General features: G+C 45.2%; 8 protein-coding genes across 8 annotated transcripts; 2 read left to right on the forward strand and 6 right to left on the reverse strand.

The window, feature by feature from the left end:
- Window positions 1–128: 128 nt before the first annotated feature.
- F5891DRAFT_958896 (uncharacterized protein) lies at window positions 129–305 on the forward strand (the record flags this gene model as incomplete). The annotated part of the gene is made up of 1 exon (XM_041375597.1): window positions 129–305. The coding sequence occupies one exon, from the start codon at window positions 129–131 to the stop codon at window positions 303–305; it is 177 nt and encodes a 58-aa protein (XP_041221874.1).
- Window positions 306–1,619: 1,314 nt separating this feature from the next.
- On the reverse strand, window positions 1,620–2,243 carry F5891DRAFT_1193324 (uncharacterized protein; the record flags this gene model as incomplete). Its single annotated transcript, XM_041367713.1, has 3 exons — window positions 1,620–1,865; window positions 1,919–2,062; window positions 2,112–2,243. The coding sequence occupies 3 exons, from the start codon at window positions 2,241–2,243 to the stop codon at window positions 1,620–1,622; spliced, it is 522 nt and encodes a 173-aa protein (XP_041221875.1).
- A 686-nt stretch (window positions 2,244–2,929) lies between these two features.
- F5891DRAFT_1193325 (uncharacterized protein) lies at window positions 2,930–4,128 on the reverse strand (the record flags this gene model as incomplete). The annotated part of the gene is made up of 5 exons (XM_041367714.1): window positions 2,930–3,035; window positions 3,083–3,137; window positions 3,321–3,409; window positions 3,466–3,794; window positions 3,838–4,128. 5 exons carry the CDS (start codon window positions 4,126–4,128, stop codon window positions 2,930–2,932), a joined length of 870 nt encoding a protein of 289 aa, XP_041221876.1.
- A 285-nt stretch (window positions 4,129–4,413) lies between these two features.
- F5891DRAFT_1193326 (uncharacterized protein) lies at window positions 4,414–6,898 on the reverse strand (the record flags this gene model as incomplete). Its single annotated transcript, XM_041367715.1, has 4 exons — window positions 4,414–5,082; window positions 5,136–5,287; window positions 5,341–6,280; window positions 6,326–6,898. The coding sequence occupies 4 exons, from the start codon at window positions 6,896–6,898 to the stop codon at window positions 4,414–4,416; spliced, it is 2,334 nt and encodes a 777-aa protein (XP_041221877.1).
- A 1,476-nt stretch (window positions 6,899–8,374) lies between these two features.
- On the reverse strand, window positions 8,375–9,679 carry F5891DRAFT_1130362 (uncharacterized protein; the record flags this gene model as incomplete). The annotated part of the gene is made up of 3 exons (XM_041364514.1): window positions 8,375–9,165; window positions 9,268–9,394; window positions 9,446–9,679. 3 exons carry the CDS (start codon window positions 9,677–9,679, stop codon window positions 8,375–8,377), a joined length of 1,152 nt encoding a protein of 383 aa, XP_041221878.1.
- Window positions 9,680–10,462: 783 nt separating this feature from the next.
- Window positions 10,463–10,958, forward strand: F5891DRAFT_1193328 (uncharacterized protein; the record flags this gene model as incomplete). The annotated part of the gene is made up of 3 exons (XM_041367716.1): window positions 10,463–10,546; window positions 10,593–10,877; window positions 10,932–10,958. 3 exons carry the CDS (start codon window positions 10,463–10,465, stop codon window positions 10,956–10,958), a joined length of 396 nt encoding a protein of 131 aa, XP_041221879.1.
- A 2,165-nt stretch (window positions 10,959–13,123) lies between these two features.
- Window positions 13,124–15,276, reverse strand: F5891DRAFT_1193330 (uncharacterized protein; the record flags this gene model as incomplete). The annotated part of the gene is made up of 5 exons (XM_041367717.1): window positions 13,124–13,479; window positions 13,767–14,054; window positions 14,116–14,754; window positions 14,807–14,912; window positions 14,983–15,276. 5 exons carry the CDS (start codon window positions 15,274–15,276, stop codon window positions 13,124–13,126), a joined length of 1,683 nt encoding a protein of 560 aa, XP_041221880.1.
- A 236-nt stretch (window positions 15,277–15,512) lies between these two features.
- F5891DRAFT_1175311 (uncharacterized protein) lies at window positions 15,513–17,389 on the reverse strand (the record flags this gene model as incomplete). The annotated part of the gene is made up of 11 exons (XM_041365709.1): window positions 17,328–17,389; window positions 17,170–17,280; window positions 17,008–17,127; window positions 16,800–16,951; window positions 16,479–16,608; window positions 16,309–16,405; window positions 16,228–16,276; window positions 16,058–16,130; window positions 15,862–15,879; window positions 15,682–15,739; window positions 15,513–15,559 (listed from the first exon to the last, which is right to left on the reverse strand). The coding sequence occupies exons 1-11, from the start codon at window positions 17,334–17,336 to the stop codon at window positions 15,513–15,515; spliced, it is 864 nt and encodes a 287-aa protein (XP_041221881.1). The 5' UTR covers window positions 17,337–17,389.
- Window positions 17,390–17,994: the final 605 nt, after the last annotated feature.

The raw sequence follows: 17,994 nt of genomic DNA on the forward strand, positions 1-17,994 counted from the left end.
CAATTCCCTTGATACTTTCCATTCATTTTATGTCAACAAATATGCTGATCATCATGCCTTCGAGATAGTGTCCTGACCGCCACGCACGATAGAGGTGGGTCTTCAATCTAATCCTCAGTCCATTGCCAATGGTCACATCACATGAACTTACACAGACACTCACACAATACTATCATTTCCGCTATTGCCTCATCCTTACCAGTACCCCCCTTCAGAACGACCTTCCCAAACTTTTGGCTCTCTTCAAATCTCTCCTTCCCAAGATCTTCAACTCACAGGGTGCGTCGCACCCTATAATCACCTGAGCTGTATGTGTCTATTAGGTCCTCATACTCTCCTAATTGACGAAGGTCATAGATATCATGAAAGTATCTTCATCTTCACAGTGGTATGGAAACAGAAGAGCGTGCCTTGCATGTACAGCAGTTCAATGCAAAGGATTCAGAGATTAAAGTCTTCATCCTATCAACACGAGCTGGTGGTTCACAAACCTATTTGTGGTTGTGAGTGCATTTACCATGCACTAGTGCACGTTCTCAAGTTGTGTGAGATGTAGATGCTTGCATCAGCTCTAATGGTTAACACTATCTATGCTACGCGTTCTCTATCGTCTGCGATCTCTATCGTCTGCGATCTCTATCGTCTGCGATCTCTATCATCTGCGATCTCTATCATCTGGGATTGCTATCAGAACAAACTCCATTTGATGCTGCAACCTTTTCCTATGCATTCCCACTCCTTGGCCAAGATGATGGCGATGAAGCACTCGAGCAAATAATTCTTGTGCTCAACATCATCAAATTTCACTGCAGCGAATGTTTGTCTTCAATGTAAGAGTTGATGTGTTTCTAACATTCTTGAAAAGCACAGAGCAGTGTGGTGTCCCAAAGATCGTTTGAGAGCAACATGGATCAGAGGGGGATGAACATTGTCTCATTGTCTATTGGGGCATCAGGACTGATCACAATGTATATTGGGGGCCCGATTGGCCTCGCACTGAATATATTTACAGATCGCAGTCACAGATGTCACTATCAAGATTATCAGTAAGTTCTCATTGATTGTAGGACATCCTAACACTCACCATGCCCTACAGTCACACTACCCTCACCGAGAGACATGTTCAGCCACCCTGATTCCCTCAAACCACCTCCTCACTCTTTTCCAGAACCATGGCAAGGTCTCCGCTCCTTCCGCCTTCGCCTCCACCTCCTCTGCCTCCACTTTGGCTCGAATCACCATGTCTGCCTTAAGCGCTGTATCTGTCCAATGGTGGTTTCTCCCTTGTCTGCGATCAACTGCTTTTGAAGCCATGAACTGTACTGATGCCTTGTTAATCAATAAATGGTGCAATACATACTTTTAGCACTTACTACATCAGCAAACTAGTGAAACCTTGTACAGAATTGTACAGAATTGTACAAACAGCACAATCCCACAGCTAAGTGCCTTCTTTACAATCCTGTCACAAAGCCTTACAATCCATACACAAAGGCGCAATATTGACAGACTGGACAGACTAGACAATGTAGACAAACTGGACATTGCAGGCAGACTAGATTATTGTAGACAGATCAAACATGCTGTGCAAACGACATTGTAACGGCTCATAAAATCTACTAAATGATGATATTGATATCCTCGCTGTCTGCTGCACTGTCCGAGTCATTGTGAAGTTCACCTATCATCCCCTCCTCGGCCCATTCCCTCAGCATCTCTTCAAGCTCCACACGACGTTCAGGAATGTCCATCAATTTGTTGATGGACTTTTGCAGTATGTTGAAGTCAGCCCTGCACATATCAGCGGTAAGGTCAGGCACCTTGTCAGTACCACTGTTGCAGAAGCCGGAGAGAACACCCTTCGCCTGTTAAGCATTGATCAGCGAGGAATATAAAAATTGATTAAGGCAAAGCCTACAACCGCGGCCACCAGGATAAGGCTGTTGACAGGAATTTGGTGTTGAAATTCATCAGTTAGCTTGAGCGCTTTTTTACCATTGCCATAGTAAAAACTGAGGCAGGCTTCCTTGAGAACCTGTGACACAAAATTGGTATATTTTCCCTGTAAACGTCAATAATGAATTGTCGCACACCATGAAGTTGCCACTGACCTCAGAAGAGTCAGGGAGCCGAAGATATTCACCGGTCTTAAGGAGCTTAGCTGCTGCTGCACTGACGCGCTCCTTGTGCATTGAGTTGCCCTTCAAAAATATGCCGTATAATTGCTTCGCAATAGATATCATGATTTTTTTGAGTTACATACGAAAGGTGAACAGGTCATCACAGAGCTGTTGGCTCATCAGCGAAGTTCATATTCAAGTTCGGTACTTACTAGTCACGACATCAGCACTTTATACTCCAGAAAATAACCTTTACAAGGACATCAAATTGGAGCAATGTCTGACAGTGCAGGGCAACTTATCTTTGTCAAGCTTCACCTTCTTCGTGTGGTATGTCCATAATACAGCACCCAAAACTTCTTGTGCCAGTACTACCACATCCTGATGAACTGGAAGAGGATGCAATAAAACTACCTGCAACTGCATTTCCAACTTTGCTGCCTGCAGGAAAGCTTTCCAAGATGCTGGATAGAAGCCAAGCTTTGAGGGGTTACCTTGTTGGTTGGCGCACCGCACACCATCTCCAGATTTGCTGCATTGAACAGGTGAGACACTATGAGAGTGAGATCAGCTTGAACTAGGAGCAGGAGAAGGTGTCTGATCTGGCTGAGCAGAATCTCTGGGCAGAGACTGTGACAAAGACCGTTTATGAGAGGAGGGCAGTTTGTGACTGGAAGAAACCATAGACTGAGTTGAAGACCGCTGAAGAGGAGACAGTGTGTGGAAGGAGGAAGAATGAGGTAAGCGTTGAGGGGACTTTGAACGAGTAACAGAGAGGTGTGCAGGTGGACACTCTGGTCGCACATGGGTCAATGTGGTTTATTCAGATTGTGCTCTGTGAGGCGCATGTCCAAGGGCCAAGCGCCCGGAAGAGGAAGAAGTGCATGCTCATTTGAGGGAGAGGTGATGAGATCCCTAATGCAACAAATTAAAACAACAGACCCGAAGTCACAAGAACTTACCTGACTGGGTGAATGCTGATGAGACTTCGAGCCAGCTTCATGTAGATGGGTGGACCTGTGTTTGCGAGAAGACTGGGGCACATATCAGTAATTGTGCATGATAAGCAAAATGAAACACATGCACGTGCTAAATGAGTCAGGGAGGGAGCTTTATGTCATCCATTTTTCATTTGATGGCGTTCAAGGACATTGAAAGTGTCTGTGGCTTCATGATGAGTATCATCGTCCGAGACCTGACTGTCAAAATCCCCCTGGTCGGGATCCATGTGAGTATCTCTGTCTTCATCGTCTTCATCACCATATAAGGCCATGTGGTCGACTGGAGCCCTTGAGCGGACAAGGAGAAATAAAAACTTGAGGAAAAGATACGAGGTATGACTTACTCCTGCGTATCCTGCAACAAACTATCTTCATCTTCGCTGGGTTGATCATTGTGATCCTGCTCATCAGTGTCATTCTCTGACTCGTCACGTTCATCCAAATTCCACATTCTATCCTTCCTCACCTCACGTTCTAAGGATTCACCTACAGCCTTCTTAGAGCTGCAACCAATGGGCTGAGTTGCCTCCCGGGGATCCTGTTTGTCAGTGGAAGATGACTTAAATCCAAACCTATCATCAGGGCCGGCCACACGTAGGAACAGCTGACAATGTTGAGTGTTTGATTGTGAGCCATCGTCTTCAACAGGGCGAGGCAGCGAATTTGTGTCAGCCTAAAAGAATGTTAGCTGAGGTAGTTTGAAAAGAATCAGTCACCTTTTTCTTCCCTTTCTTGAGCTGCTGCGAAGGTGCCATGGGATTGACTTCTGAGTCACTTATTTTGACAGTACCTCTTCCCTTCCATTGCCTTGCTGGGGCCATTAAGATCTCTCCAGCTTTTTTGAGCTGTGCTACATGACCACCAACACCTCGTGTGGACCATTTGCTTCGCCGTTGAGAAGTGTCAGTGTCTTCGGGTGCTGTGTTAGTGACCTTCCTCATCCTCAAATTGTGGGGACTCAAGGACTGTGTAGGAGAAGTGCACCTGGCTTTCTTCCTGGGAGGCATGGAGTGAACTTGACAAAGTTGGAAGTTGGACCATCCTGAAATATAATAAAGGAACTTATGTAAGTGAGGAACAGTATATTGTGCAAAGCACTACATTTAAATAACAATATAAGATCAAATGGAGGACGAAGGACAGGTGGAAGATGAAGGAAAAAACTACGGAAATACAAGATTTAGGTAGAGCTCATGATTAAACGAAGAATAAATGAGAAAATATGAGATATCAGACTCAGATGCAGTGCGCTCTACAGATGTATTCAACAAGAGACACCCTGAACCAGTCAACTAGCATTTGACAGGTACCGTCTTCAAGTGACAAACAGCTAAGGAAAGATCAGGAAGCGACTGCACGACAGTTGGCGCACCAGCAGGCACAGATGGTGGTACAGGAGGTACTGTCTGCGATGCAGAAATGGTTGCAACCTGCTGTGATGTAGATGCAGGAGGAGGAAATGGAGTGATGGTTGGTTCTGGTGCAGATGGAGGTGCTGGAAGTGCAGGAGGAGGTATCTGAGCAAGTTGCTGACTGATCGTACTTATGCCCTGTGTTAGAATATCACAGATTTTATTGTGAGACACGGGAATTGACTGAGTACTTGCGAGAGAAATCTCGCAATGCCACTCTTCAAGGAGGGGGCAGCAGAGGATAAAGTACAGGGTGATAAGCAGTGGGTCAGCCATACCATGGATGAATTCCCACTTCCAAATACTACTGATCACGAGACCATCTTGGGTCATCTTCTCATAGGAGAGTGCCCACCTCCGAACGGCATCCCATCGCAAAACTTCTTCACTAGGTCGGGGGGCCAGTGCACCCTTCAGTCTTATATACATCACAGTGAATTCGAACAGGATGTAACAAAGTGACTCGAGATTGTTGCAGGGCATATTTTGGACCAAAAGGCCATCTCCCATTAGGCGGAGAATGTGAAAGGATATGTATGGTACAGTTCCCTATAAAGAATGAGGTTAACACCAGCAGAAATAAGTGCGACATTGTGACACACAGTACCGCGTGGACTTGGATCTGCTTTCCCATCATCACTGAGAAACTTTGCATGGTCAAAGTCTATAAAATAGCCTTTTCCTTCGTAAATTATAACATTGTTAGGGCTGAGGTCTCCGTGAAGGACATGTCGGCCTACCATTGCCTTGTGGGCTACAATTCATGGTGATTACAGAGGACATCAGGTGATTGTGAAAGAAACTCACCAACAATAAGGTCACAAAAAACCCCGATTAACTCAGGTACATTATTGAAGTGCGTCAATGGCACCCCACAGGGTGTTAAGAGAATACACTGATGAATTTTTTTCTCGAATTTGAATGTCGAGCAATGACTACGAATGTGCGAAGTGGAGTCGGGCTTCCCATTATAAAGCACATCCCAATATTTCTTGAGTTGAGCAATGTTTGGGATGCCTTTGACCGCTTTGAGAAGCTGGATCTCGACGTCTTTGACATCCTCATTGACCCAACAATCCTTTGGTGCGTAATCCTGATTAAACTTGTCTCGAACGCAATAGCAGATGGTTCCACGCTTGAAAAGTCCACAGCTTTTCCATAGAATATCCATAATCCAGTACACATCTCCATCGTTGTCATAAATACAGCCTATTGCCCCAGGAAGCATAGCATCAAAGCTGCTCAGTAAATTAGCGCGAGTTGGAATGGTGTTGCAAGAGTTGCAGATATGGATTGTTGGATCAAAGCCAAGGGAAGAGCGATTTGCTAAAGTGATGGTATTCAACATGTTGACAAAATGTACAGGGGATGTAACAATCAAGAGTGGTTTTGAGATCACCATGCCGGAGTGATCCATATAATGGGCACAAAGTTTAAACTTAGAGATACTAAAAAGTAGGATGAAATGACGCCATGGTTGCTCCTGCATCATCAGATAGCCCTTGGTAGTAATCCTCAATAACAAAGGTATTTTGCAATTGACAGAGAGGTCAGATTGGGTGATCTCAACTCCTGTGAGGATGTCTTTCCAGGACTTTTGCGAGAAACTGAACTTTCTGAGCCTGTAATCCAGGAGGATGAGATCAGGCTTCTGTGAATTGGTAGCATCTGGTATGGGATTGGTGGCAAATTCTGAAGACCAGTACCAGAGATCTGCTATCTCTGTGAAGGGTAAAATGTGCGAGCGCTAGGTTCCCGAGCACTGCGATGACGAGGGCTGCAATCCATCAACATTGCACTCTTGGACTTGCTCCTTGAGCAGCTTGCGTATGTGATAGTATACCGCCTGGAAAAGACGCTCCCAATTCTTTTCCTCTGTTTGTCCTACAGGCTTTTCTCTTTTCATTCCAGCCTTGACAAAAGCCTGCTGCCCCAAGCTGCCCTCCATCTCTAGCATGGAATCCCCTTCAATTTCTATGTCAGTATCTATCTGCGACTCAGTCTGAGCTGCCTGCAACTGGGAACACCTAGCTGGCACCTTGTGTTTCTTCTGAAAAGCATTCTTGAGTTGCCATTCCTTATTGAAAATGGGAGCCCCATGTATCTGAGTTTGGCTTCCCGGTACTTGTTTGATGTAAGTGATCCTCTTGATTTCCGATTTATTGAAATTTGATAGAGGAATGAGGATTTTAAGGATGGAGGTCTTAGGCTGCAGGTCCTCCTCCCACAGAATCCGGGGATCTTGGTCTTGCAGGCCCAACTCACTTTTCATGAGTATATCCATTCCGTCCTTTGTGCGACATACAGGATGGATCGTGACGGTGCTGACAGCCACTAGGAGATAGTTGGTGAAAGATGTTGACATGGGGGGCAATTTGTTGTCCTGTTGTCACTGGCGGTGTGGTGCTCTTGTTCTTTCAGTAAGTTGTTCTTTTAGTAAATTATACAGAAATTGATCAATTTGATAATATTAAAATTGGTAGTGCATTTACCCGGTTTATACTATAGCATGTGATACGTGTTCTGCAGCTCATTTTCAAAGAGCCCTTAGTGTGCATTTGAAACAGTATGTAGCAATGGTATCCGAAGCTAACTATTGGGGGTAGTAGCACAGTGAAGTGCGTAATAAAAGTCCTTATCAAAATATTTGTTCAAAAAAAACTCTTGGGAGTAATGTGTAGATGTAGCCAAAGTCAATCATACATCCCCCACATCCCCCAGGCAAGGGATGATACTAATAAATGCACGGAGTTGGCAAAGAGGAATGATACTACCGATAGGGGTACCATCTGCATGCTTTGCACGCTTCAACACATGCATCCCAGTGGCAGGATTGCAGGGGCCACTGTTCAGACGCCACACATAACAAAGGTACTGATCTTGCCAAGCGATACGAGAACCTCGACGATGGATTGGGCGCATTATGAGGCATAATTCGCAGATAGTGTGGCCTTGGGAAAGTGTGTTGATTATATACATTGACATATATGATGAAAAAGGACTCACCTGATAGACCTGATTTAGGCCAATGATATGCGGTATCCACATTGACGAGGATGGCGTCCCGTCGACCTTTTGGCCACCCAGGGCCAGGAGGAGAGGCATAGATAGTTTGAGCCAGCAACACGATATTGGGATTATGGAAAAAAAGACGTGTGCTGGAGGTGAAACGTGTCCTATAATTGAACGCAGTCGAATGGAAGGATTGGTAGACGATCAATCAACAGTCTCTGTCTTGGACCCCCCACCCCATGAACTATTCCTCTCTCTCTCTCGCATCATGCTGTAAGAAGCCCGAAAGCGCAACATGCAGATCCGGTAGGTTGAAGTCAGTACTGACATCATCAACTTTGACTCTCGTGCGAGATGGACTGTAGTTGAGGTGGATGGCAGTGTTTTCAGCAATAAATGTTCGAGGAAGGATACTGGAATCGCGTCTCACAGTAGCCATTTGCCTGGCTTTGTGGAAATAATTGGTCACAATGCAAGTGTGGTTCATCTCCTCAAGGAGTGCCATTCATGGATCGTTTGTTTCCTGTTCATCTCCATCGTCCAGGTCATCCTCCTCAAGAATGTCTTCGGCCCTAAAATTAGGATCACGGGATGCGGGATGGCTCTTGAGCGATGTGGCAATTGCGAAATGCCACAACTTCTCCTCCCAGTCGAGGTAGCGACAGATCTGCGGGTCATAATCATTATGATTTGTTTGCCAGGCAGGTTCCTTGATTTCAGAAATGTGTGCATGCTTGGTAGCGTCTGCAGACCACTGTATGAGGGCGCCAACTTTGCATGTGCTGGATGTGACGCTCTGTAGGAGCTCAAGCTTAGGAATATGCCAATTTTAAATAGGTTTCTTTGTGCCCATCCACGTGCCTAAGGTCAAGATAATGTCTTTGTGTTTGTGAAAGGTTGACAAAGATCGGTCAATACATGCCAAGATATCATCATCGGGTGCAGGACACAGCGCTAGGTAACGAAGATCCATGAGCGCATGGATCGCAATGATAAAACAACGAGGGGCTGCACCGGATATTATGCCAACAATATAGCGCTGAATATCATGATGACCCCTACCTGTAGCTTGTTTCAGTTTGGATATTCCGCCAGAAAAGTGGCAATAGCCAGTAGTCGGCTGTAATATCGAGAACCGAAAATTCAGTTCCTGAGCTCCAACAACCATGATACACCACTGAAGATCGTGGTCATAAAATTCTTTGTGCCAATGGTGCAATGATTCTGGCGTCAGAAAGATGGAGGGATCTGCGAGTGGCCAATCCATCCAGAATGGTGCATACATGCCGTTCAGCTGCGAGTCAGCACAAGCCTCAAAATAAGCCTCCAGGTCATCAGGATTGACCATGATGTTAGCAAGCTGTCCAAGAGTGATGGAGCGCGTATGAGCAGGGTGCTGGAAATTATCCCCAAACTGCAAATATAAGGCCATGGTGAAAGGAGAGGTCTTTCCATACACACATGCAAGCATGGCCGCCTCTGGGGTATCAACAATGTATGCTGTGAGAGGGGTAAAGCAATGGTGGATATTTCCTACCGGATCGGACATCATAATCCCAACTTCAGCAGCTTTCATCAACGGCTTTAAAATGATCGAAAGGCATTCATGGACGAGACGGTCTTCAAGCATGCCCCACATTCATTGATTGGGATGTAGATACTTTGGAATTGGAAGGAGAGCTGTGAGCAAGAAAGCCTTAGATGAGAGTTTTGTGCAGGTACACATGTGGATATTGGTGAGGCCTAGAAGAAGAGGGTGGGCAACCCTGGCACCAGTCATGGTGGTGATGTTAGTTTTGTCAGATGAAAGAATGGTGCTGAGAACTGTAGCGCCTCTGGGAAGTCGTGTCTGCAAGATATATGGTGAGATGACGCAAAATTCAGCAGAATCAGTACTTACTTGCATTTCCCAAGCAGAATCTCCCATTAACCATTCCAAATATACACGAAAAAGCTGCTCTGCTGTTTTGTAAATGCAGCGAGGGATGAAATCAAGCTTGTTGTGAAACAGTGGATTACTGAAAAGGCTCTCCAAGCATTCCACAGGGTCCCTCCAAAAGAGTCGGATTGGAGACTTGGTAGGATGGATGGAGGAGATAGTCTGGCATTTCCAGCTTGGTCTGCTAGGGAGCATTTCAGCATGGCTTCGTAGTTCTTTGGTGTTTTTGAATGAAAGCTGCAATCCTTGGACCTGAAAACAAGAAGTGTAAGTTGTGGTTGATGTATCAATGCTCCAGCCTGAGGATGCAAAGAATACACACCATTGAAAGCTTCAAAAATTCATCTATTGCTGCCATGCTGAGGGACAAGCACAGGATATAATCGGCAACTTACCACTCTTCTTTGGATGCGAAAGGATAGTAGAGGTTGTCTACCCTGCATTCTGCATATTCATCGGCGTCAAATAAATACAAGAAGGTCGAGCTGTCTTGAGAGTAAGAGGCCCCCATGCCATCATACTCTTCCTCCAGCGATTCTCCAAACATTCCGAATTCATTATTGATGTTATCATATGAGTGATCCCCATCTTGAACTTCCAGGACACTGTTGGTATGATTGCCTGTGCGATGCTGGGGAGGAATCACTTCCGCGAACTGCAAAACATCAACAATGTCACACATATGACTATGACATGAGGATCGAGGCTGGCTCAGGTGTCGAGTGATGCTGCTCTCCTTCGCAAATGTTTTCCCGCACTTTGGGCATGTTAGTGACATCGAAGATATCAAAATATTCACACAAACTTTGTTGATACTCAACTAACACTGTTATGATGCCCCATCAGTATCGCACTGCAGCCTTTAACCCCCAACACAAATGTGATGCGGTATTTCAAACATTCCATAGTACTACATACCCTTCTCCAAGTCTCAGAGGACATTCACATGAGCCACGCAACCAAAGACCTCTTCAAACCATGAATCAATTGGTGTTCTATCGGCTTGACTTTGGTGAAGCATCATCAATCAAGGATGAGAACTTCCCTACCGCACTGCACCTTGTGAGTACCTTGCTTGCTTTTACTTGCCAGAACTCACATTCTGCAGCAAAGTGATTATGCCCCATTGGACGGAGAAATAGAAGGCGATGAACACTCTGATCTTGCGCTTGCAGCTGCCAAAGCTGAACGAAAGGTGTGTGAGGCTGAGAAGTACCTGGCCAACTGCATTTTGGCACACCAATTGGTGATTCTCAGCATCTGGCATCAGCACATCCAGGCTGCAAGTTCTCATTTGTTGACGGCAGAGCTCGAAGTTGGACACCTCCATACGGAGTGGAAGAAAATTGGTATCTCAATGTCCATGACTCGAAGTCATTCAGATGACACAACAGTGAGTATTCGTCCTCAATTTTGTTATTTGTGAATTTTGAAAGTATGTCTACAGACAGTCGGCACCTCATCCTCATACTAAACTCACATATTTGCCTGAGTTAGGCTTGCATTCACACCATCTAAAAATTCTCGAGTTGGGCCCACTGAAGTTCGCATAACGGGACAGAGGCAGAACATATGTAGAGCTTTTTTCTTCGACCTTCGTATAGTACTATAATTCTATTTATGATGTAATTACTTTGTTGCCTTGTAGTTCTTGTATTGCTCTGTGGAACCTTGTGGAACATTAATGGGTTTCAAAGTAAAGTCTAACAAGGTCAAAGGTATACTTGTTCAAACTTTGCAAACACTGCGGCAATATTCGAGCTCCGCATGAAATATTCATGTCAGTGATCAATCTGATTATAGAATGTTTCGAATAGAAAATCAATAAGCCTATAGCTTGATCCTTCACGGTGTCACCCTTCGTCTTTCATCCTGATGCACATTTCAGAACGTAAACGGGTACTTCAGGCTCTCCGAGAAACCAACCAGAGCATGCAGCTTGCTCAATACCTCGAACTAATAGATATGTTAATGGACGATGACTCATCAAGTGAGATCACTGGCGAGTCTGAATCTGACGACAAGGCGGAATTAGAGTCTAGCTCTGACTCTGGCTCTGAGTCTGATATATCATTGAACATCAGCATGGAATCCATTTCCTCCATAAGTTCTACCAACTCTTTTGATACTTGGATGTCCTTTGACTCCATCTGGGATGAAATTATGCCGTCCTCCAATTCCACAGACGCCTCCAGGCCTGTATTCAGTAGCCGAGTCTTTATCGAGTTCAGTGACACAATACAAGCACTTGAAGATGAAGTTGAAAAAGCACGTACTCTCATTTCTCGGCCCAAAGCCACACATGCACCGCAGCTCCATCTACTCAATGAGTGGAGATTAGAAAATCCTCAGAGGTTTTGTCGCAAACTCCGAGTCGACCCCAACATTTTCATTGAACTCGTCAATAAAATCATCCATCATCCGGTTTTCTGCAATAATTCTAACAACACACAATTACCTGTTCCTGTTCAGCTGGCGATTTTTTCGAATGGTGCCAGCCACTATGGAAATGTGGCAACAGCTGAAGATATGGGTGACTGGGCAGGTGTTTCGGTCGGGACGGTGTATAACTGCTACCGGCATGTTATGGTGGCAATCCTGCAGCACCATGACAATGTTATTCACTTCGACCCGCTGGAAGCTAAGGATCAAATTGAGATAGATCGTGCGAAGGACTGGGTAGAAGAGCGTACATGTCCGGAATGGCGTGGCGGATTTTTGTGTGTTGATGGCACACCCTTCAATGTTTACCAGAAGCCCGGATGGCACGGAGAAGGTTTCTTTGACAGAAAATCGAATTACTCACTGTCAGCACAGGTAAGTGATCAAGAAACAAAATTGAAAATTCAATACTAACCTTACATTAGATTGTGATCATGCCTCACAACCTTCATATCGTTGACTACGTGATAGGGGTCCCAGGAAGTCTCCATGATGCCAATGCCTTCTCAAGAACATGAATTGCACGACATCCTGAAAGTTTTTTGGGAGCAGATGAGTGGATCTGGGCTGATCGGCTTATGCATCACGTATGTGGTGTGTTGTCCCTTTTAAACGCCCTGCAGCTGGTGGTCTGAGGCCTGATCAAAAAAAATTTAATACACACCTGTCGAAAGTAAGTCATTGAGCACACAGAGACCTGCATATATGCTCATACCTAAAATGAAGGTACGTGTTCATTCGGAACATTGCTATGGTTCCCTCAAAGGACGGTTCCAATCACTTCGTGAGCTTAGGTTTCAAATACAATCACAAAAAGACCTCAACTATGCAAACATGTGGACCCGTTGTTGCCTTATTCTTCACAACCTCATTATCGAGATTGAGGAGGAGCTAGGAAAGAAAAGTACCAATCCACACTTTTGCGAGGAGTCGCAAGGGCAAGGAGATAGAGACATAGATGAGGAAGCCGGTGGTGGTGATGAGGGGTTTATCGGAACAGATGGCCAAATTTTTTGGAACACATTGATGGGTCGCTTGCTTCATAGCAGAGTTTAGGTGCAGTGCACATCGAGAACGAGTCTGAAAGATAACATGTAGTCATAGTACAGCATTGCAAGTACCAAGGATATAATTAGCAAGAATAACGAGCATTGAAGATGAAAACAGACACAGGTACAGACATGAACAAGCACAAGATCAATTGGCGTCATCATCAGTAGTACCGTCCATACCAAAACGCTCCATTGCCAAGTGACGATACTTGGCCTCTTCGAGTCTGATCTCTAACTCCAGTTGCCTTGTCTTGTCCTCGGACATGGCACGTTCATGACTATGAGTAGCAATGAATCTGCGTGCATCATGTTCACGCTCAGCATGAGCTTCACGGGCCTTTAACTCCTTTGAAAACTTAGCATAGTCAAACTTCATCCGCTTGCTCGAGGCTTTGGAATCCGACTTATCCGGCATGTGGAGTAGGAGTGAGTCAGAGGCATCAGCTAGCTTCTTCGTAAGCTCTGCTCCTAAATCGCGTGGCCGCTTGCGAGATTCTGATGCTGTCACAACCCAATAACGAATTAACGCTGGGCAGGGACTAGGACTCAAACAACAGAATAATCACAAAGAGGAGATGGGCAGCAGGTATGTCTTGGTATTGCTCACTTGGAGATACAAGAGGTTTGAACTAAAGAACTACTGACTATGATGAGCTACCTATATACACATATTGAAACTGAGATCGAAACTGAGTATGAACTAACTAACCAATCAGAATAATTAAAGGTATCGTACGATTCTATATATAACTATGATGTCATAACATGTGCCGCAGCCGCAGTAAGACTCTGGAACATTCCAAGAGTATCGCGAGGCATGACGTCAACATCTTCGGCATTGTCTGATAGATCACGTGACTCTGGTAATTCTACAATAGACGCAATAATAGGAACTTCTTTGATAGTAAACATATTCTTAGGAACAGGCGCTGTGACTGGGCGCTTAAAGGACTTAGAATTAAGGAATGAATAATGATTTGTATTTGGAACTCGTGACAGATGCTGAACAAGTATTAGACCCAGATGCTGATGGACGGTGAGAGGTGGCTGGACTTCGACCACATAGGCCACTGCAACTAGCTTTACAAGAGTGCATAGTCAATGACTTCATCACATCCTCAATCCTCTCTGAGTCACCACCAGAAGACTCAGGTTGACACTCCATGTCGGTGAAGAAGTTGTCCTCGTTAGCATGTGGAGGTGGAGAGTCTGGTGACACTGCATGTGAAGGAATCTGAGTAGTATGTCTTGGTGGCGAGTCCAGTGAGATATCTGGAGGCTGATTGGTGTTAGTTGGTCGAGCCACAGCAGGATATGAAGGTGAAAGGCTGTAGTGATTGAGGCAAAGATTTAAGGGGGGCAATGGTGATGTTGTCGAACTTGGTGAATCTAATGACGATAAATCGGTGACTGAAATTTGAGGTGATGGGATGCAAGAAGAGGTACGATGCTGCAAAAATGAGGGCTTGTTCGAATGGCTGAGGTCACTGTAGAGGTCATCATCACTTTCAATTGGTGGACACGAAGCTCCAGCAAGTGTTTCCCCCCCACCAAGTGGTTGTTCAAGAATTTCTCCTGGCTCTAGATCTTCATCGTCAAGATCCCTCTCACCACTACCCTTATCTTCATCGTGCGGAGCTCCAGTAAAAAATTCGAGTGCCTCGCTGGCAAAATCTTGACCAGGGTCTGCTGTCGAAAATGCTGTATTGTAGGATGGATTCGTCCTCCACCATCCATGGAGGTCAGACCACCATGGAAATTGCAGAAGAAGCTGAGCTAGCGCCAGATCTCAGGACTTCATTAACAAACGGTGAAAAAATGCATGTACCAACAAGATTTTTAGTACGAGGGTCTGCATCCAGCTCCTCGACAGACTTGACTCCAGCCCCTGTTTGGCCAAGGCCTTTGTTGACAGCATTGTGCTTTTTCGAAGCCTAAAAAATCTAGTCAATCACGCCACTAGATCCAGAACCAAATGATAGTAGACATATGAGATGAACCGACTTTCAACAGGTTTGATGAAGCTAAGTGGGTGCTCCTCATATAATGCATGAATGGTTGGATCTTCATCAGTTGGTAAAAATCAGCAGCAGCCAGCTGCTGGATATGGTTTTTCTTCTGGGTGGACATCTGCTGTCGTGGTCGACCCTCTTCCTTTGCATCTTTGGGTGAGTCAGAGAACAGCTTGATCCGAGCTTCATCATTGGCCTTGCACCACTCAATAAGGCGAGAGGTGCATGCTGAGTACCGTTTCTCCCAGTAGATTGCTGGGATCTTCGTATTTGATGTTACTTTCATGTTGGAGGGTTGGGGGGACTGCGAGGAAGCTGGGGCTGATCCATGGCTGGCACGACCTCAAGCTCTAGTATTACTGACTTCCCGTCCACAGATGTTTGTGCCTCATGCAGACATAGAGGTTGATTATAGTGGTAGACAGTGGCGACGACAACGACAATGATGGCAGTGCGGCAGTGCGGCATGCCATCGGAGTTTCTTTGTTTGCGTGTTTGGCTGCATCATGAATGTTTCGGCTACTAGCCGAAACATGCAGCCAACACTTTGAAACCCATTATTGTGAAACCTGTAGTACTGTACCCATGTACCATCTATGGACTTGTATGGCTCTGTATTGACATGTTGTTTCTGTAACCAAATTTGTAGTTTCCTGATGTATACTTTTTTCGCTTGGAATATATGACTTACTTTTGCGCAACTTTTGCAGTGCTTTCTTGTCCTTGTTTACTGCGCGCTTCTTTTCAGCCTTGTCAACATAATGCACCAAGTAAATAAATGTAAATAAGTCGTAAATAAGTTTCAATGTTCCAAAAAAAGTAGTGCCAATAAATGTGTGAATTTACTGATGAATGTTAACTTGTTGCCTACCAAGAATGCGAATTTACACTACAAATAATAAATTGCTGTATGCACTGGTGATTATGTGAGTATCTGTGGCCATCTGGTGCCATTGTCTGCAAGAGGACTGTGTGTGCTGTGTGAGTTGTCGCAGCTGTGTAAGTCTGTCAATGCTTGGCTGCTTAAGCCAAAGTTTGTGAGAAAATTGGGGCGTAGCTATTTTGACACAGTCCTGCTGCGCCTGCCGCAGTTGTGACGCGGCACTAATGATCCTTGATGCGGCCACTGACACGCCATTCCTATATTCTACATTCAACTTCCAGATCAAGTTGGATGAGTTCACGACCATTCTTTTGTTGTTTTAGTTGCCTCAGAGCCATGTACAACTAGGTATACATAAGCCAATGAACTATTTTCTTTTCCTCCCTCTCTGGGCCCTTCGGGCCTGTGGAGCACATCGACATTTAACGGGCGGACATTCTTCGGCCAGCAGAGAAGGAACTACAGCTTTGGATAGCTCGTCTGCAGACTCAAAAGATGTAGCATCAGAGTTATCACTGAATAAGGGGCCGCACTGTCAATCACATAAGTTAGATATCTATCGAACGGAGCAGGTAATGTCTTCCTCACTTCAAGTTCACTCTCACTATAATCTCTTGCAGAACCCATTCATCAGGAATTCCGAGATACACATTCCATCGCCTGTGATGTTGGCCAGCATCCAAACCCCACTGCTGGTTGCCTGCAGGTCCTGCTTCTTCGGAATCCTCAAACATCCTTGCTTATAGTGCGGTCAGACACTCGAGGTTGACATCAGCCATGAAGCTATTGGTAGGATAGTTTATCATGAGATCAGCCCAAGCCATCTTCAACAGCATGCTATTGTTCCATTCTTCGTTTCGAGCTTCAATGTGTTTTTCAAAATCACTGGCCTTTCAATGAGCAACCACAAGAGTGAAAGCATGCACCAAAGGCATGCCACCAAGCCATTTTTTGACTTGACCGGAAGCACCAGGAACATTCTCCGAGAACCAATGTCTTTTGATACTTCCGCTGACATAAAGTTTTGAATCAAGTCTTCTTCGCGAGGGGTATCCCAAGAGTGGATCCATTCTCTGAGCTACACAATACTTCGTGTCAAGAGGACTGCGAGTATAACCAGTCACTGTCACTCACGCAAATCTCACGCCTCTTAGCTTGGTCCTGCCAAAGTTCATCCACGAGATCTCCTTGCTCAACATCACCAGGAGGTGATCCCAAACTTGATGGGAATCTGGAACCGCACCACCAGACCACCTGCCAGCATACTCGGTTGCGTGCACTAGCAGGGAGACTAACAGTGTCATAGGACTGATCCCCAAAACTCAGCAGCAGACCCGGCCGATCTGGATCATTTTGATTCTCTGTCTCGTTCGGATAGAAAAAGTTGAATATATGTTTGATTAATTGCTAAAAGATGATTATAACAAGTTTACTCCATATTTTAAAGAACTCACAAAGGCCATGATACAATTCACAAAAGCGCGATAATAAGGGTTGTTTCTCGAGCCCAGAGGAGACAATGAAAGAATGCTTAATAAAATAAATTTATTACTGCCTATGGACAATTACAGTGTATGATGTCTAATTCTGTCAGGATGAAAAGGAACACTGTTAGAATATCAATTATTATGACAGATGTAAAGTAAAATATACCTAAGTTATACGGACAGTGTGACAGTTGAGGTGGTGAGGTTTGACCCGGCATGTGGAGGTGGTGAGGTCTGACGCGGTATGAATGAAGTTTGACATGGCGTGACGCGCGGGTGATGCAGCAGTGACGAGGTTTGACGCGGCATGACGCGCCTGTGACGCGGCACTGAACCGGCATGGAGGAGGTTTGACGCGGCAACTGACGTGGTATGTGCTATGGTTGATGCGGCACTGTAGTAGGCCTTGATGCGGCATAGAGTGTAGATGTTGATATAACGATGATTCAAAGTGTTTGGAATGCGATATGAAGTTGTGTAAACATGATCTGTACATAGGAATTTTTTACAGTGCTGCATCACATATGCCGCGTCACAGGCGCGTCACGACCGCGGCAGGCGCAGCAGGGCCGCGTCAATTTCACCTGGCCCAGAAAATTGTGGTTTACTGATGTACCTGAAGGAGTAGGCGAAG

The sequence above is a fragment of the Suillus fuscotomentosus genome (assembly GCF_016647785.1).
Source record: "Suillus fuscotomentosus strain FC203 chromosome Unknown F5891scaffold_57, whole genome shotgun sequence".
NCBI lineage: Eukaryota > Fungi > Basidiomycota > Agaricomycetes > Boletales > Suillaceae > Suillus > Suillus fuscotomentosus.